This window comes from Pseudorasbora parva, chromosome 16 (genome assembly GCF_024679245.1).
Source record: "Pseudorasbora parva isolate DD20220531a chromosome 16, ASM2467924v1, whole genome shotgun sequence".
NCBI classification, from domain to species: Eukaryota; Metazoa; Chordata; class Actinopteri; order Cypriniformes; family Gobionidae; genus Pseudorasbora; species Pseudorasbora parva.
Window position 1 is genome coordinate 5,581,866 of NC_090187.1, and position 18,039 is coordinate 5,599,904.

The 18,039-nt window shown below is 38.9% G+C and overlaps 1 protein-coding gene across 8 annotated transcripts in view; it reads right to left on the reverse strand.

Moving 5' to 3' along the window:
• LOC137043908 (segment polarity protein dishevelled homolog DVL-3) overlaps positions 1-18,039 on the reverse strand; it is a 74,471-nt gene that overhangs the window by 19,003 nt on the left and 37,429 nt on the right. For 3 of the 8 annotated variants that reach the window (XM_067420435.1, XM_067420433.1, XM_067420434.1), the window contains exons 6-11: positions 16,235-16,328; positions 16,053-16,122; positions 7,013-7,152; positions 6,857-6,933; positions 6,665-6,765; positions 6,097-6,246 (exon numbers count right to left, since the gene is read on the reverse strand). In XM_067420435.1, coding sequence (XP_067276536.1) covers positions 6,097-6,246; positions 6,665-6,765; positions 6,857-6,933; positions 7,013-7,152; positions 16,053-16,122; positions 16,235-16,328 — 632 coding nt within the window. The remainder of the gene's footprint in view (positions 1-6,096; positions 6,247-6,664; positions 6,766-6,856; positions 6,934-7,012; positions 7,153-16,052; positions 16,123-16,234; positions 16,329-18,039) is intronic. The other 5 variants (XM_067420438.1, XM_067420436.1, XM_067420437.1 and 2 more) reach the window with 3 other exon arrangements.

Here is an 18,039-nt window from a genome sequence, read left to right on the forward strand (position 1 = left end):
CTGCAAATGAATCCTCAAAAGAAAGACGTACTCTCCTGAACTTCACATCAGCAGCGCAAGCTCCTCCAGCCCTGCACACAAACGCAAAGGGGGGGAGGAGACCAAGCCCTCTGCCTAACCTTACACCAGCTTCAAGAACCTTCTCCTCCAACACCAGTTAGTCATCTTGTAGGCAATACTGCCAAGCCCCACACTATGTCATGCATGTGATTTGAGAAAGAAGGCCTTAAACGAACACAAGGCCGCCTCTGAAGGGATTCTCAAAACCCCAATGACTTTGAACTTTGAAACAGAGAAACCAAAGTGGATCACCAGAAGGCACCCAGCCTGGCCACAATGCGAGGCACCCTCTGAAAAGTTCCTAGTCAGCATAGGACATAAAAGTGTCAAGATGCAGTCCATCTTCCTAGGCAGGAGACCTAAAGGACTGACTGGCCATTGCGAGGAACATGGTTCCACCCAGGGCTGCAGAAAGCCCACAGCACACCTGCACCACACAAACAGACTTCTGGATGACAGGTGACGCACCGTCAGGGCACCTGCTGCCTCGACACCTGCTGCACAAGCACAGAGACCTGAACTGGGCTACTGTCTGCCTTATCTGCCGTGGAACGACCATAACTTCCGGAGACACAAACAACTGGAGCCTAACATGGCTATGGTGTGTCTGATCTTCCTGAATCTTTGATATCGCTCGTTGTTGTCCATAGGAGGGACAACAACTAGCGAAAGGGGGGATTATGTAGCGACTCAGGCGAATCAAACACACAATCGCCAGTTACATTTAACAAATATGTTTTGAAAGTTGTGCTCACTAGCATACCTTCCCCCCCAACACAACAGAGGGAGATTCTTCAGTCACCCTGGAAACCATCTGATAAGATCTTTTTATGGCCGGAAAGAATGTGGCCACAGAGCTTTTGACACAGAGACACAGAGCTTTTGCCTCAAATTATAGACAAACCATCTATAAATGAACATGCACCCCAGGACAGTATATGTAAACACATAATTGTTTTGTAAAATGTTTCTTCTGTATGGTATTTTGCATCTTTTTGTCTGTGTCTTAACAAAGTACTAGTTCAGATAACCTCATATATGTCATGTCTCCTATCAAATTAATGCTCACTTCACGACTTACACTTCCAGGTATATCACTTATTCAGAAAATGCAGTGTGTGTTTGTTGCATTAATTATAGTATGAAGACTCAGAGACCCACTGAGTCGAACCTTCAAACAAAGAGCAATAAAGTCTGCTGAGGAATTTCCCGCCGGGAAATCCCAACACTCTCATTGGTTAAGTCTAACCCTGGAGGGTGGGACTACGGCCAGACCATAAAAGGAGGACCTCGGATGCCCTCCTTCTCTCTTACACTCCCCACTCTCTCTTCTCTCTCTGGCTGAACCAACACGTCATCGGGGCTGGCACTTAAGCCATGCCACCAATGCAGGCCCTCCAAGCAGGCCTCATCTCTTCCAAAAATCTTCTCTTCTACAATCCGATCTTCAAGAACACGAAGCATCGCTAAAGCAAACAGCCGCTTCCCTCCCAACCTCGGAAAGGACCGCCGGACATGCAGGACATTTGAACACGCAGAGACACATACGCACACAAGCGAGAAGCCAAAACGAAACCAAAAAGAATGCAAGTATTCTTATTCTTACTGCTGTAAAGAGGGTATGTTATTCTCCCGTTGGGATAAATTAACTCCGTGAAGGTCGTATGTGGCGAACTGAAGGAAAGTTGTTTCTTACCCTCCCCCACTCTCTTTGTCTCTCTCTCTCTCCCTCTCTTTGTCTCTCTCTCTCTTTTATCTCTCTCTAACTTCAGTCTATTCATTATTCTCTTTTATGTATTCTTTCGTTAATATCTATACTTCTACTCTCTTGATGCATATTTAGTATGTACTTTCTGTGTGAATTGTAGTGTTATTTTTAGTCTGTGTTTATTAAACCTTCAAAAGACATTTAATGAGTTGAATCTGTTATTCTGCCACATACACAAAGTCAATGAAACTTGCGATCTAAACGTTACCTAACTGCTTATGCTACTATGTTAGTAAAGTAAACTGTATGACCATTTGAAATATTGAACTTATCCTGATCAGTAAAGTTAATGTTTCTCATGCGCTCGTAAAGCAGTAATCCATTATTGAGAATTGATTTGAAAAGTCTATAACTAATTTGCAGGACAAACTTAGTAGGATAATTTCAAGCAATTTCATAAAGGGTTACTTGTATTTAATTAAACAATTTTCCCTATCGGAAAATTTTAATACGTAATGAACAACTGGCAAATCATATTCATAAATTCATGAATATTGAATATTAAATCCCTTTTGAGTTAATTATTCCCCGAGACATTAAACTCATTAGTCGTTGTTGTTACACCGAATTGAAATGAGACAGGCAGCATCTTTGAAAAACTGTGAAAACTTCTATCAGATTATCTGGTCACATGACTTGAACCCTGTCCCCCCCTCACATTCTCTCAGACAGAGAGACGCCGATGATACTCCCAATACACACAGACCCACAAACAGACACACACACTTTCCTTATGAAGCTTTAATTAAGACTATTCTAGACTGTATATGATGTATCTTTGTGTGTATGCATGCTCCTTAGGTCATACCAACCTAATCATGATGCATAAACAATGTAAGTTCATTTTAAATGCTTGTATTCTCCCAGCCATAACGTGTTTGATATCTAAATATTCCTCTCTCTTTGTCTTAATCAACGATGCACAGAATAGGATTATGAAATGTATCATTAATACGTTTAGCAAACTTGGGAGTAAAACTGTATAAAATCGACACCTTTTACGACACCTGATAAAACATGCAAAGCAGGTCGTAAACCGAGACAAAGAGAATTTTTCCCGCTCAGAATTCACCCTCTGGATTGGGTAAACTAACCCAGAAGGGGTGTGGATTAATTGTCTTAAAAGACAAGTGGAAACATTTCTTTGGGCTTTTTCTTCTCTACTCGTCCTCGGACCTTTCCTCCCGGCCTCTGAAGCCAGCTCACCTCTTGCCATGAGGCTTCGGCCCAGACTAAGAGGTGAAGTCAGAGTGGTTGTTTCCTTTGAAGTCAGCACGCTCCGCTACTCAGTCCTTGGACAAAGGCACTGAACACCGTCAAGGAACTTCCATAACTTCGAAGGAAACCTTCCTCTCCTTTGGCAACATTCACTTTCAAACTACCTCCAAACTTCCCGCTGATCGGAGATCACTTGGAAGAACTGAGAGAGAGCGCTCCAGCTCACAGAACACTCTCTCTCTCTTGCATCGCATCAAACGCCTCAGAGCGATCTACCAACTTTCCAGCCCCCGAGGGCATTCTTCAGAGAGAGAGAACTCAGCCCACTTCAAAGAGACTCGCCGCTCCACACCGACCTCGGAAAGAACCGCCGGACACGCAGGACATTTGAACTCAGAACACACGCACACACGCGAGAAGCCAAAACTAAAGCAAGTATTCTTATTTCTAAAATCCAAACTGCTGTTAAAAGGGTCGTGTTATTTCCCGTTGGGACAAGTTAACTCCGTGAGGGCTCTGTGTAACGAACTGAAGTGGACGCTGTCTCTCTCTCTCTCTCTCTCTCTCTCTCTCTCTCTCTCTCTCTCTCTCTCTCTCTCTCTCTCTCTCTCTCTCTCTCTCCCCTTACGAAACAAAAATATATTGCAATATACTAGAATTTATATTGCAATACATTAGAAAATATATTTCAATGTATCAGAAACTTCCTCATATATTTGAAAATATATAGCAATATATGGATGGACAACCTATTGCTATATATTGATTCATATATTAAAATACATTGATATACAAACAAAACTGAATTATTTCATGTATGTTTATTGAAACAAAGTATTTTTTGTGAGTTAAGCAAGCTCCTGCATATGTTTACAGAGGTTGATTAACAATAGCCCAAATCAGATGGTGCATGACATTCAATATATTTTCTATATTTAGAAAATATTTCTATTTGGGCCGGGACTTTAACGCGTTAATTAAGATTAATTAGTTACGTGACTTTAACGCGTTAATTAAGATTAATTAATTACGTGACTTTAACGCGTTAATTACGTGACTTTAACGCGTTAATTAATTACGCAAAAAAAAAAAATTTTTTTACCACACTTATTTTTGCACCGCGGAACGTTTTTCAATGAATGAGTTTCGACGGACCATTTATACTGGAACACCAACTAGCGCTCCGGAGTCACGACAACAACGAACCATGTGAACATGAACGAAGCTATGGAACGAAGAAGCTGATGAGACTGCTTTGCTTGGCCCCGTGGATGGGAAATTTTGTTTTAAAAAACGAAAGAATGGAAGCGTCGTCAAGAGCATGGTTGTGAGCAAGCTATACAACAAGGAATTTGCGTATCACCGCAGCACATTGAGCCTCAAATATCACAAAAATGCTTTTGCTAAACTGGCAAACATGCACTGGTCTGCTGGCCTGAAATAAATAAACAATATTTTGTTGATTAAGCTTATGTATTCAGTCATTATTCAATGGTATACTAAAAATACATGTGAAAAATTACTTCTCATTGTTCTCAGGTCAAATATTTATATGCAATTAAAATGCGATTAATTAATTACAAAGCCTCTAATTAATTAGATTAATTTTTTTAATCGAGTCGCGGCCCTAATTTCTATATTATATTTTAATCTGTTATATTTTAAAATATATGACAGACAGTGTACATTAGATTATTTCATATTTACCATGTATACAATATATATGATAATTATATACTATGTAATATAAATCAATATATTTAAGACATATTTTCCCATATAAATCTGATTATATTATCCAGTACATTGAAGTATATTATCTCATATAATTTTACATATATATTTACATATATATACAATGACTCTTCCAATATATAATTTCATATATTGTAGGATATATTTCAATATACATAGCAATATATTGAATAGTATAATGATATGTATTTATTCAATATATGAAAACGGCAATAATTGCAGTATTGTCCCATATATTGCAATATATAACTTGCATATATAATATATTATTATATAATATATCATATGATATATTACCATGTAAATTTCACAATATATGGAGACACATGAAATATATTGTCAACTAATATATTGAGAAATATATTGTCAACTAATATATTGAGAAATATATTTTTGTTGCGTAAGGGTCTCTCTCTCTCTCTCCCTCTCTCTCTCCCTCTCTATCTCTCTATTTTTGGTCTATTCATTATTTTCGTTTATGTACCATATTCTTTCGTTTACTATCTATATTTCTGCTCTCTTTATGCATATTTAGTATGTACTATCTGTGTGAATCGTAGTGTTATTTTTAGTCTGTGTTTATTAAACCTCCAAAAGACATTTAATGAGTTGAGTCTGTTGTTCTCCCACATACACAAAGTCAATGAAACTTACGATCCTAACGTTACCTAACTGCTTATGCTACTATTTTAGTAAAGTAAACTGTATGACCATTTGAAATATTGAACTTGTCCTGATCAGTAAAGTTAATGTTTCTTATGCGCTCGTAAAGCAGTAATCCCTTATTGAGAATTGATTTGAAAGTCTATAACTAATTTGCAGGACAAACTTAGTAAGATAATTTCAAGCAATTCCGTAAAGGGTTACTTGTATTTAATTAAACATTTTTCCTTATCGGGAAATTTTAATACGTAATGAACGACTAGCAAATTATATTCATAAAGTCATGAATATTGAATATTGAATCCCTTTTGAGTTAATTATTTCCCGAGACATTAAACTCATAGTCATTTTTATTACACTTTTTAACGTACATTATTTCCGTAACGAGTACTTTTCCGTATGCAAAATTGTGCTTCTTTTCCACAAGGGTTGCCCTAAATTTCAATGTGTAGGTTTTGTATTTCATTCAAGACAAATCACAGATTTTTGACACATTTAAATTTGACACAGTTGTTGAGTGCTATGATTGAAACACAGTAAGCAGTGGACTGGCAGATGAGGTCATTCTCAGGCGACAGACAGCAGGCACAGCAGAGGTGGATTATGGGAAGGGTGGGTGGATAAACACTTACGCTCAGTCTCTGGAATGGAGCTTGTGATGGAGGAGCTGGTGGAGGTGATTGTGCTCATGGAAGGGCTCATACCGTACACTGGGTACGCCCCCGTCATAGCGGCGGTGTGAGACACCCAGGCAGCAGGATCTATGGGACGGATCGGCTCACCTGAACAAACACAGGAGGAGAGAACGAATGCCTGGTCACCTGCTACCAAAACAATTTAAAGGATTAGTTCACCCAAAAATGAAATTGATGTCATTAATGACTCACCCTAATGAACCTCCGTTCATCTTCAGATCACAGTTTAAGATATTTTATATTTAGTCCGGCAGCGTATCTAAGTGTATGCACACTATACAGTCCATGTCCAGAAAGGGAATAAAAACATCATCAAAGTAGTCCATATGTGACGTCAGTTAGTTCATTTGAATCTCTTGAAGCATTGAAAATACATTTTGATCCAAATATGAACGGAGGTCTTACGGGTGTGGAACAACATTACGGTGAGTCATTAATGACATAAATTTCATTTTTGGGTGAACTAACCCTTTAACTGTGAAAGTGAAATGTTTGCGAAACCCACTTAAATAGCACTGTAACCCAGTATCTCTCTTACTTCTTGGGAGGGTGAAACAGCTACGGGGGTTTGGATCCCAACATTTGGCCACAGTCAGTGTGATGGGCCTGTAAACATGAACATGTAAGATCATAAGTAACGTCAGTGCTGATATACTGTAAATATCATCTGGCCTGTAACACAGCATCCACTTCTTACCCAGGTTTGTGGACAATCTCTCGCAGCACCCTCACTGCATCATCATTACTCATGTTCTCAAAGTTGATATCGTTCACCTACAAAACAAAAGCAACTCTTAGAAATCACGAACATCAGCCATGAATAGCTGAATCCGACCATCACAGAGGGACTGACCTGCAGAAGCATGTCACCGGGCTCAATGCGTCCGTCAGCAGCCACCGCACCGCCCTTCATGATGGAGCCGATGTAGATTCCTCCATCACCCCTCTCATTACTCTGCCCAACTATACTAATTCCCAGAAAATTATACTTCTCTACAGTAAGAGGAAGAGAGAAAAACAGTGGCGAGATGAAGAGCAGAGTATAGATTTAGTGTTGAGCGAGTGCTGTAAAACTGAAATTACTCCTTTTCATGATATTTAAATTTTCTGAATCTTCCATCAAAATGTAGTAACATTCTCCATCTCTTGGATATTTCATTTAAGGAAAAAAATATTAATAATATGCTCAAGAAATTAAATAGTCAATTCAAAGAAACATAAGGCTTAATAAATAAGGCATTTTCTACTTGCATGATAGAGATCTTATTGTGAATAATTCATACGTGCACATTTCTTTCTTCTTCTTTTTTTCATTTGACCTTGTAATGTTTAATCAAAATGTCATAATAACTGGATCCTCTGGTGAAAGTGACAAGACATCAAGTTACGTAGGCAGGACTTCCCCCATCATATAGTCCACTTAAAGGTGCACTATGCAGAAATGTTCAGTTACTGTTTTAAATGCAACGTTCTAACGTGGCCCCATTGCCTTTAGCAGGGCTTCCCGAGCTTCAGACAGGATGATTCAGGATGATAAAGTCCCGTCCTGACATGCGGCACGCGCCATTATTGGCTGGAGTGAGACACCCACGGGCTAAAGGCTGCAACCCAGAAACATCCCAAGCACAGCAATACAATAAGAAAACACAGGCATGGAGCAGCATCTCTGTAGACACACTTCTGGATCAAAAATAATAATTGAGAGGGATTATTTGTATTTTACAGTCTAATCTTAAAGAGTTAGTTCACCCAAAAATTAAATTGATGTCATTAATGACTTTAATGTCGTTCCACACCCGTAAGACCTCCGTTCATCTTCAGAACACAGTTTAAGATATTGTATATTTAGTCCGAGAGCGTATGCAAGTGTATGCACACTATACTGTCCATGTCCAGAAAGGGAATAAAAACATCATCAAAGTCCTCCATATGTGACGTCAGTTAGTTTATTAGAATCTCTTGAAGCATCGAAAATACATTTTGGTCCAAAAATAACAAAAACTACGACTTTATTCAGCATTGCCTTCTCTTCCGCGTTTGTGTTCAATCCTCAAATAAAGATTCAAACGGTCATGAATCAGTGAATCGATCAATGATTTGGATCGCCAAAGTCACGTGATTTCAGCAGTTTGACCTGCGATCCGAATCATGAATCAATCCGCTGATTCATGACCGTTTTATTCTTTATTTGAGGATTGAACAAACGCGGAAGAGAAGACAATGCTGAATAAAGTCATAGTTTTTTTTTTTTTTAGCCAAAATGTATTTTCGATGCTTCAAGAGATTCTAACTAACTAACTGATGTCACATATGGACTGCTCTGATTATGTTTTTATTCCCTTTCTGGACATGGAAAGTATAGTGTGCATACACTTAGATACGCTGTCGGACTAAATATAAAATATCTCATGAGTCCTGCACACTGTGCGATTTTTCAAAATCCTTTGCGAATGTCCCTTGTCAGACTGTACGAACATGATCCCCGATGTAAGCCATGTCACACTGTAAGATCTCAGTTGGAATTAATGTCTGCACGATGGTGAAGGCGCGCTAAAAAACGGACGCGCACAAGAAAACTCATCCGGAGTTTTATATCATCAATGAATGATGCGTTCGGTGACGGTGAGCTGCATTACACGCGGGACTGAAATGCTGGCTACAAAGAAATCTCTAGCTCTCGTTTTGAAAAACGAAGATATTTGACTGTCGTTGTAGGAGAAGTCACACTGCAGGATTGTGTGCCAAATCTTCTGACACTGCCAGAATTTCGTCTGAGGTAAAATTTGATCGCAGCGCTCATTAATCGGCTGCCGGTGAACATGTCAAACTAACGACCAAAGACGTCAGATTTTAGCCTAGGATCAGAGGAATCTTTTAGGATTTGCTAATTTTGTCTCAGACGGCCAAATCGTGGCCAAAATCCCACAGTGTTCACCCGGCTTTAAACTGTGTTCTGAAGATGAACGGAGGTCTTACGGGTGTGGAACGGCATTAGGGTGAGTCATTAATGACATCAATTACATTTTTGGGTGAACTAACCCTTTAATTTACATGAAAAATTCAGCATAGTGCACATTTAAATCCGCCCCTCCAAGCTCATGTTCGTTTACCTCCATTTCTAAATGCAACCCCCATATCTCAGCATCCAATTAACAGCCAATACACAGAACCAAGTACTGCCCTACATTTACTTTTTCGATAATCCGGATACACGGATGCGCTTTGATGTACTTCTCAATGTTGAAGAAACCGACTTTTGTTTCAACGCAACTTTAATGTCATAGATCCAAAAGTAAAAAATGTAATGTCAAAGAATTAGTTCATATTTATGCGGTGATGAACAAAAATGTGTACTAAGTGCACATAAACAATTCAAAAAAACATTTGCAATCTCCATTGTGCATACATTTTGTAATTTTTAAAAACGATTTTGTGATATGGGATCTTGGAATTCAAGCCTCATGTTTCTTTTTATTATTTAAATTTTCTATTTGATTTGGTATGCACATTCTACATTATTCTGAAGCTACCTGTTTGTGAAAACTGAAATCCTGCTGTCTCATTACTGAAGTTAGAGAATATTGTTCATGTTGTCTTTAAAGATTTAGTTCACCCAAAAATGAAAATGATCCCATAATTTACTCACCATCAAGTCATCCTAACTATATATGGCAAGGCAAGGCAAGTTTATTTGTATAGCACATTTCATACCCAATGGCAATTCAAAGTGCTTTACATAGAAATTAATTAAAACAGTGGTAACAAATGCATGAGAAAAAAAAAGAGTACCATATGGACGAATAGAAATTTAAAACAAGCATAGTTAAAAACAGTTGTAAAGACAATAATAAGAATAAAAAATAAAAAATAAAAAGGTCAGATCCCTGATATAAAAATAAACATTCTTGAGTCTACAGCCTACATACATGTACCATCCTTATTAGAGCACCTCTCATTCATTTCTTTCTCAAACACATTCATGACATCCATTTTAATCACTATTCCCTGATTTTTACTCAGTAACCTTCTTGTTAAACCCATTCTCACTCATCATACCCTCCACAGATTTACACATACTCAAACCTTTTTGTCAAACTTACTATTTCCATCAAACCCAGTTTTCACTCATCATATTTAACTCAAAAGAACATATAAAATAAACAATAACCAAAGATAAGAACAAAGGTAAACTAAAACAATTATAAAAAGAATAAAGAGATAAGATAGGGTGCAATCAGTCGGACATACAGTGCTCAGAGCTCATTCAGTAAATGCACAGCTGAACAGATGTGTTTTGAGTCTGGATTTGAATGTGGCTACTGTTGGAGCACATCTGATCTGTTCAGGAAGCCGGTTCCAACTACAGCTGGCATAATAGCTAAAAGCAGACTCTCCTTGCTTTGAGTGAACTCTTGGTATTTCTAACTGACTTGATCCTGCTGATCTGAGTGATCTGTTGGGTTTGTATTTAATCAGCATATCTGCGATGTATTGAGGTCCTAGCTCATTGAGAGATTTATAAACAAGTAATAGTACTTTAAAGTCGATCCTAAATGTAACTGGAAGCCAGTGTAAAGACCTGAGGACTGGTGTGATATGGTCATATTTTCTGGTTCTGCTCAGAATCCTGGCAGCAGCGTTCTGTATGAGCTGCAGCTGTCTAATGGTCTTTTTGGGAAGGCCAGTGAGAAGGCCATTACAATAGTCCACCCTACTGGTGATGAAAGCATGAACGAGTTTCTCTAAGTCTTGCCTGGAGACAAAACATCTAATCCTTGCAATATTTTTCAGATGATAGTATGCTGATTTAGTTATTGCTTTGACATGACTACTGAAACTCAGGTCTGACTCCAAAATCACTCCAAGATTCCTGACTTGATTTTTTGTTATCAGGCCTTTAGCCTCAAGATATGCGTTCACCTTGAGAATTTCATCTTTGTTTCCAAATGTAGTGATTTCGGTTTTGTCTTTGTTTAACTGAAGATAGTTTTGGCACATCCAGTTGTTAACTTCATCAATGCATTTGCACAGGGAGTCAATGGGGCTGTAGTCATTAGGTGATAGTGCTAAGTAGAGCTGGGTGTCATCAGCATAACTGTGGTAAGCAATATTGTTCTTTTTCATTATTTGGCTCAGTGGCAGCATATACAGGTTAAACAGGAGTGGTGCAAGAATGGACCCTTGTGGGACTCCGCATGTCATGGATGTCCACTCAGACTTATGATCTCCTATACTCACATAATAACCTCTCCCTTCTAAGTATGACCTGAACCATTTGAGGACCATCCCAGAAAGCCCGACCCAGTTTTCCAGCCTGTCTAGAAGTATGGTGTGGTCAACAGTGTCGAATGCAGCACTGAGGTCGAGTAGAACCAGAATTGATGTTTTGCCTGTATCAGTGTTTAAGCGAATATCATTTATAATCTTTATGAGCGCTGTCTCTGTACTGTGATGTGGACGGAAACCAGATTGAAAATGGTCAAAGTATCCATTTGAGTGTAAGAATTTGTTCAACTGATTGAAAACAACTTTTTCAATGATTTTGCCTATGAAGGGGAGATTTGAGATTGGTCTGTAGTTGCTCAGTATGGAGTTATCCAGATTTCTCTTTTTCAGAAGAGGCTTAACTATTGCAGTTTTAAGGGCGGTTGGAAAAGTCCCATAGAGAAGTGAGGAGTTTGCCACTTCTAGGAGATCTGCTTCTAAACAGTTAAACACACTTTTGAAAAAAGAAGTGGGGAGTGTGTCAAGGGCGCAGGTTGATGTTTTAAGATGCTGTACTGTGTCTTCTAAAATTTTGCAGTCAATAGCTTCGAAATCTGACATGGTAATTTTCCGAGGGTTTGGTCTGATCTGACTGACCCCAGAGCAACTAGAGGATGTGCTGATCGCCTTTCTGATATTATTGATTTTCTCGGAGAAGTAGGAAGCAAACTCACTGCATTTACTGTCTGAGAGCATTTCACTAGGAGTCTGACTCGGGGGGTTTGTTAGTCTCTCGACAGTAGCAAAAAGAGTGCGCGTGTTGTTTATGTTTCTGTTTATAATGTTTGAGAAGAAGGTCTGTCTAGCTTTGCCTAGTTCAACATTGAAAGCATGAAGGGTGTCTTTATAGATGTTATAATGGACTACAAGTTTTGACTTCCGCCACATGCGTTCAGATTTTCTGCATTGTCTTTTCATTATTTGTATTGCTGTTGAGTTTCTCCATGGTGCTTTTTGTTTGGTACTCTTTTTCCTGACTTTTAGAGGAGCAATATCATCAATTACACTCTTAACTTTTGAGTTAAAGGAGTCAAGGAGAAAATCAACAGAGTCTGCAGATATGCTTGGTTTTAGAGATAAAGCCTTCATAAACAGCACATTAGTGTTCCCATTTAAGCATCTCTTTTTGACAGAGACAGATCTAGCTTCAATGGCAGGAGAGATTGATATATCAAAGAAAATACAGAAATGATCAGACAGTGCCACATCCTTAATAACAATTGATGAAATGTTTAGACCCTTACTGATAAGTAAATCTAGGGTGTGTCCACGATTGTGTGTGGGTCCATTTACATGCTGTGTCAAATCAAAGGTGTTAAGAACAGTCATGAGCTCTTTTGTTGTACTGGATTCAATATTGTCTATGTGAATGTTAAAATCCCCAGCAATAGCAAAACAGTCGAACTCTGAGGAAATTATTGATAACAGTTCTGTAAATTCCTCAGTAAAGGCTGGAGAGTACTTTGGAGGCCTGTAAATAATGATAAGCAGGATGCGTGGAGAACCTTTTAACACAATACCCAGATATTCTAGAGACAAATAGTCACCAAATGATACTTGCTTACATTGATAGAAATCTTTAAAAAGAGCAGCAACACCCCCACCTCTCCTAACTGCTCTGCAAACACTCATAAAAGTAAAGTTAGGAGGGGCTGCTTCATTGAGGACTGTTGCACTACAGTTTTCTTCTAGCCACGTTTCATTTAGAAGCAGAAAATCTAGGTTGTTAGTGGTTATTAAGTCATTGACTAGAAATGATTTGTTCTTAAGTGAACGGATGTTTAAAAGCGCTAACTTAACAGTAATAATTTTTTTCTCCACATTAATCCTATTTTGGCAGGAAACAGGCAGCAGATTATATTGGTTTGTTAAACGGCCTGACAAGGCCTTAGACTTTCTTTCACGTAACAGAACAGAGATAGAGAAAGAGGCAGGCACACTGGGTTCCCCCTTGTTTTGTAAACATTTGATAGAGTTACTGTTATCATAGCGGGGACCCAAAACACATCACTGAGAGCTGGAATCAGTTGTTTTTGGTTCACCTACAACAGATGGAGGATGGTGTGTGCCCTGGCGTTGTGACCGAAGAAATCTCACAGGAGGAGGGGGAGCTGGGCCCACAGGCTTTGGTGGTTGTGGGGCTCGACGATTTTTGGTCGATATTTGGGGGCTCATAGCGATCGAGTGTGATAGTCTGATTCCAGCATGAACCAAGTCCTCCATTTTCTCTGAGAAGTTCAGATGCGGGGATGCTGGAGAGAGGAATGACATGTCCGGTGAGAGGGGCTGTTGTTCTGGTGTTATCGGAAGCTGAAATATGATGTCCTGGCTTCCCTGTCCATTTTCCAGAAAATCATCCTTGGGTGCTGAATCTTGGAGCAGTTCTAATCCTTCACAGTCAGTCTGTGGTGAGATCTGTGGGCAGGGCTCAGCTGGGAGTGTGTCCGTGAGCAATTTTAGTTGTGGCAGTGTGGTCTTATCACTGTCCTTGTGGGATGTGTCAGCCACATGTCCATTCAGCTGCTGAAAAGAAGTCCTGGGGTCATCCATACTCTGTATCAAGTTGAGTGGGTTAAAACACACAGCTGAAGGATGATGAAGGGAAAAATAAATATTGTCCTTTAACACTCTTGCACCAAGTTTGTTTGGGTGGTGGCCATTTGATGTAAACAATTGTCTCTGACTCCAGAAGAGATTAAAGTTGTCGATGAAATTCACTCCCTTCATCATGCAGGTTTTTTTGCAGCCATGTATTAAGCCCAAGCAACCGTGAGAATCTATTTGTTCCTCTTGCTGGCAGTGGTCCACTGATGAACGGCTGAACTTTCAGTTTGCTAAGTGTTTCAAAAAGTTCATTGAAATCCCTTTTAATGAGTTCTGACTGCTCTCTCTGAATATCGTTCTTCCCTACATGAATGATAAGTCGATTTGCGGTCTTATGTTTTATCAGGATGTTCTGAATTTCCCTGTTTACATCAGAAATGTTTGCTTGTGGAAGGCAGCATGTAGTTGTATCTCTGCTGCTAATATTTCTGACTGTAGAGTCACCCACTATCAGAGTCCTTGGCTCGGCTGCTCTCTGAGCTGAGGGCCGCTGTCTGCTCGACCTTGAGCGCCTGTTAGCATTAGTGTTAGCTGCGGGCTGATGCAATCTGTGTTCGATCACATTCATCACGCTTGGGGATTCCTCACCCTCATTCATTAATACTTCAAATCTGTTTTCAAGATGTATCGATGGTGGTCGGAATGTAGTGTTTGCAATCCTTGTGTCTGGGGTAGAGCATGCTACTGCAGCAATATATGAAGCTCGTGACAATCTGACGTCTCGAGTGCGTTTGGGTCTTGCCCCCTGTTTGTGCCATCGATTAATGTGTTGATCAGTTACTTGTTTCTCTATCTGTTGAGTAGCACTACATTTACGGGACTCACCAGCTGTGTGCAGAGGACGTTCGTGATGAAGCTCTGCTGTGTGATTTGTCCGGTTCGGTAGTTCCGTAAATAACTTTGTTTCAAGAACTGCAATCCGTTGTGAAAGTCTGTGGCAGTTTGTGCAGCAAGTAGATTCTTGAACTAAAAGAGGCATTTTCTTATCCTTTCGATAGTAGGCAGCTGTGTTTTCCCTTCCGGAATGTAAGCTGATGGCAGGGAGAGGTTGGTCGGATGAAGTTTTCGCTTTTTTGTAGTAATCCAGTCTCCAGAGTTTCAAGTTTTATCATTAAAGTTAAGATTTGTTGTTTGAGCGCTGTGTTGATTTGCTGAAGTTGAAGTTATGAGATAAAATATAGAAGCGATAGAGCAAAGCGCGGAGCAGTAAGCAAGAGCGTCCGAACAGTAGCGAAGCAGGAAGTACTAAGTCCTTCCCTTCCTATATGACTTTCTTCTTTCAGCCAAACACAATCAGAGTTATATGAAAAAAATATCTTGGCTCTTCCAAGCTTTATAATGGGAGAGAATATTTACTGGCTTCCGGTAACGGCCATACACAAGTCTAGCTCCGACAGAAGAGTGACCTTTGACCTGGCACATGACATATTGATGAACGCCGGAAGCAAAACACAACACCCGTCACAAATTAGAAGTCTGAAACGAGACATTTTAAAGAGAAATGTCTGAATATTTTAATATAAGAGAAGGGGAGCTTAAGTTTGTTGCCCAGCACTGTTTGTTTGAAACACGAGAGACGTCTACTCTCTCCTAAGCTTACGCTACTCCTACATCCAACATTATATTATAGGTCAGAGGTCACTCTCCCGCTAGAACTCGACTCGCATATGGCCGTTACCAGAAGCCAGTAATTAGTTTATAAAGTTATAAATATGGATATTTTTCTCACAAAAACGCTCTGCTTTGCTTTAGAAGGCCTTTATTCACACCCTGGAGCCGTATGGGATGCTTTCATTTTTTGGGCTTCAAAATCTAAGGTACCATTCACTCCCATTATTATAAAGCTTGGAAGGATATTTATAACTCTGACTGTGTTCGGCTGAATTAAGAAAGTTATATACATCTAGGATGGCTTGAAGGTGAGTAAATTATGGGATCATTTTTATTTTTGGATGAACTAACCCTTTAAAAGGGTGGCGCATGTTCAATGGCAGACACACAGACATACATGTCCACATACTCACCCATGTTTAATGTGACAGTTATGATGTTCAGAGACATGGTGGAGTCAGTTATGCTGCTGAACGATGAGGACTGGAGAGATAGAGAGAAAGAGAGCGAGAGATGAGGACACACTTAAAGACACAAAAGTTCAACACTGATAGTTTGATACAAACACAATGTTTATCAGGCACAGGAGTCTCACCCTCTCCATCCTGGGTGCTTTGGGTTTCCGTCTGCGGCGGCGATGGCGTCTCATGAGACGCGACGATGTGCTCTGCTCCGTAGAGCTGCTGAACCTGCAGTGGCATCACAGATGAATCTTCAAAACATCCTATTTTGTGTCTGTTGTACGTATATAATGCACATTACAGTCCTTTCAGATCCTAGGAGCTTTCAGCTGATTGGTTCTGAGAGTCATGTGATGCCTACCACTCAATCCTCTGAATCAGTGTAGTAGAGTATCAGAGCATAGAAAACCATGCTTTGTGTTGGCTTTCTAGAGCATGTGATTTGAGTGTGCATTAAGTCTTCTTCACGAGCAGGTCATATGTTTGTGTTTAAAGGAACCATATTCTGTACGTAACATGAGTAGATTCACCACCTCTCTTACTCTTACAATCGGTCAGTGTAATTTCAAGATGTCTATATGCAAATGAGCTCTGTTAATACTGACATTTGTATATGTGTACACGTGTTAATGTTTAACAAGCTCAATTGACCTGAAAATGTAGTTAAAATGTTAAATATTTTTAAGGGTCCTAATAGCAGACTTTACTATCTTTATGCAAAAATATTATGCATACACTGTTAGTATTTTGTTTTCTTTTTTCATTTTTATATTATTTTCAGGGCCATCAAGCTCATTATCATTCTGCCCCATAATTCTTATTACTGTGATGTGAAGTACAGTGTCATTCTCATTACTGTCAGTGTTTACAGCATTACAAGTAACTTGAGTAACGTAATCAGATTACTTTTTCAAGTTACTAGTAAAGTAGCTCATTCCTTTTCAGATTTATAACAAAATATCTGAGTTACTTTTTCCAATAAGTAACGCAAGTTACTTTGTTTTCTTCATTATTGACTGACAGTTCTCTTGTCTCCACGTTGAGAAAATAGCAGAGGCGTTGTGTGTAAACATGATGGATATTGTAGTTCTAGACTAAATCTCACTTGCACAAAAAAAGATTCAGTATTCCTCAAAATTAATAAAGTCAGTCAAATGTAAAATCAGAATACAATGTAAACCTCCAATTATTAAATATGTTAAATGAAACTAATATTCTTATGCATTTAATTTCACTTTATTGACCAATGTAATTGCTGCTGACCTTCAATGATCCAGTTAAGCCGTAAGCAAAAATTACTTTAGATTTTATTTTGTTTTTATTGCTGAAGTAAAAAAAACGCTTTCTTCTCCTCCGTCTATTCTTCTGTAATCCAGAATGGCAGCACAGCTGAAGGTTTGTTTGAGCTGCGCCCTTCTACTGTACACGTGTGGATTTGCATTTCCTTCAGCCTGAGGCTTATTATTTCAAATTTTTGGTTATTAAAAAAATACAAAAATATAAACCCAGCCAAGGAGAGAAAAAGTAACGCAACACATTACATTTTGTAAAAAGTAACTTAGTAACTCAATTCGTTATTCTTTAACAGTAACAGAATATTGTAATGCATTACTTTTCAAAGTATCTCTCCCCAACACTGATTACTGTAACATGAAAAATAAAGATTAACATACATATTATATTACTATCATATGCGACGAGAATAGTTTTTGTGCGCAAAAAAAATATCACTATATAAGTTATTTGGGGGGGTTTTTTGCACACAAAAACAATTCTCGTCTTTAGTGCCTTTATGGGTCTTGAGAGAGGAAATGACATTGGTGTCAATGAAGGCCTTTCTGAGCCATTGGATTTCAACAAAAATATCTTCACTTTTTTTTACGGGATTACGGGATTCTTATGGGAGTAAAACGACATTAAGGTAAGTAATTAATGACAG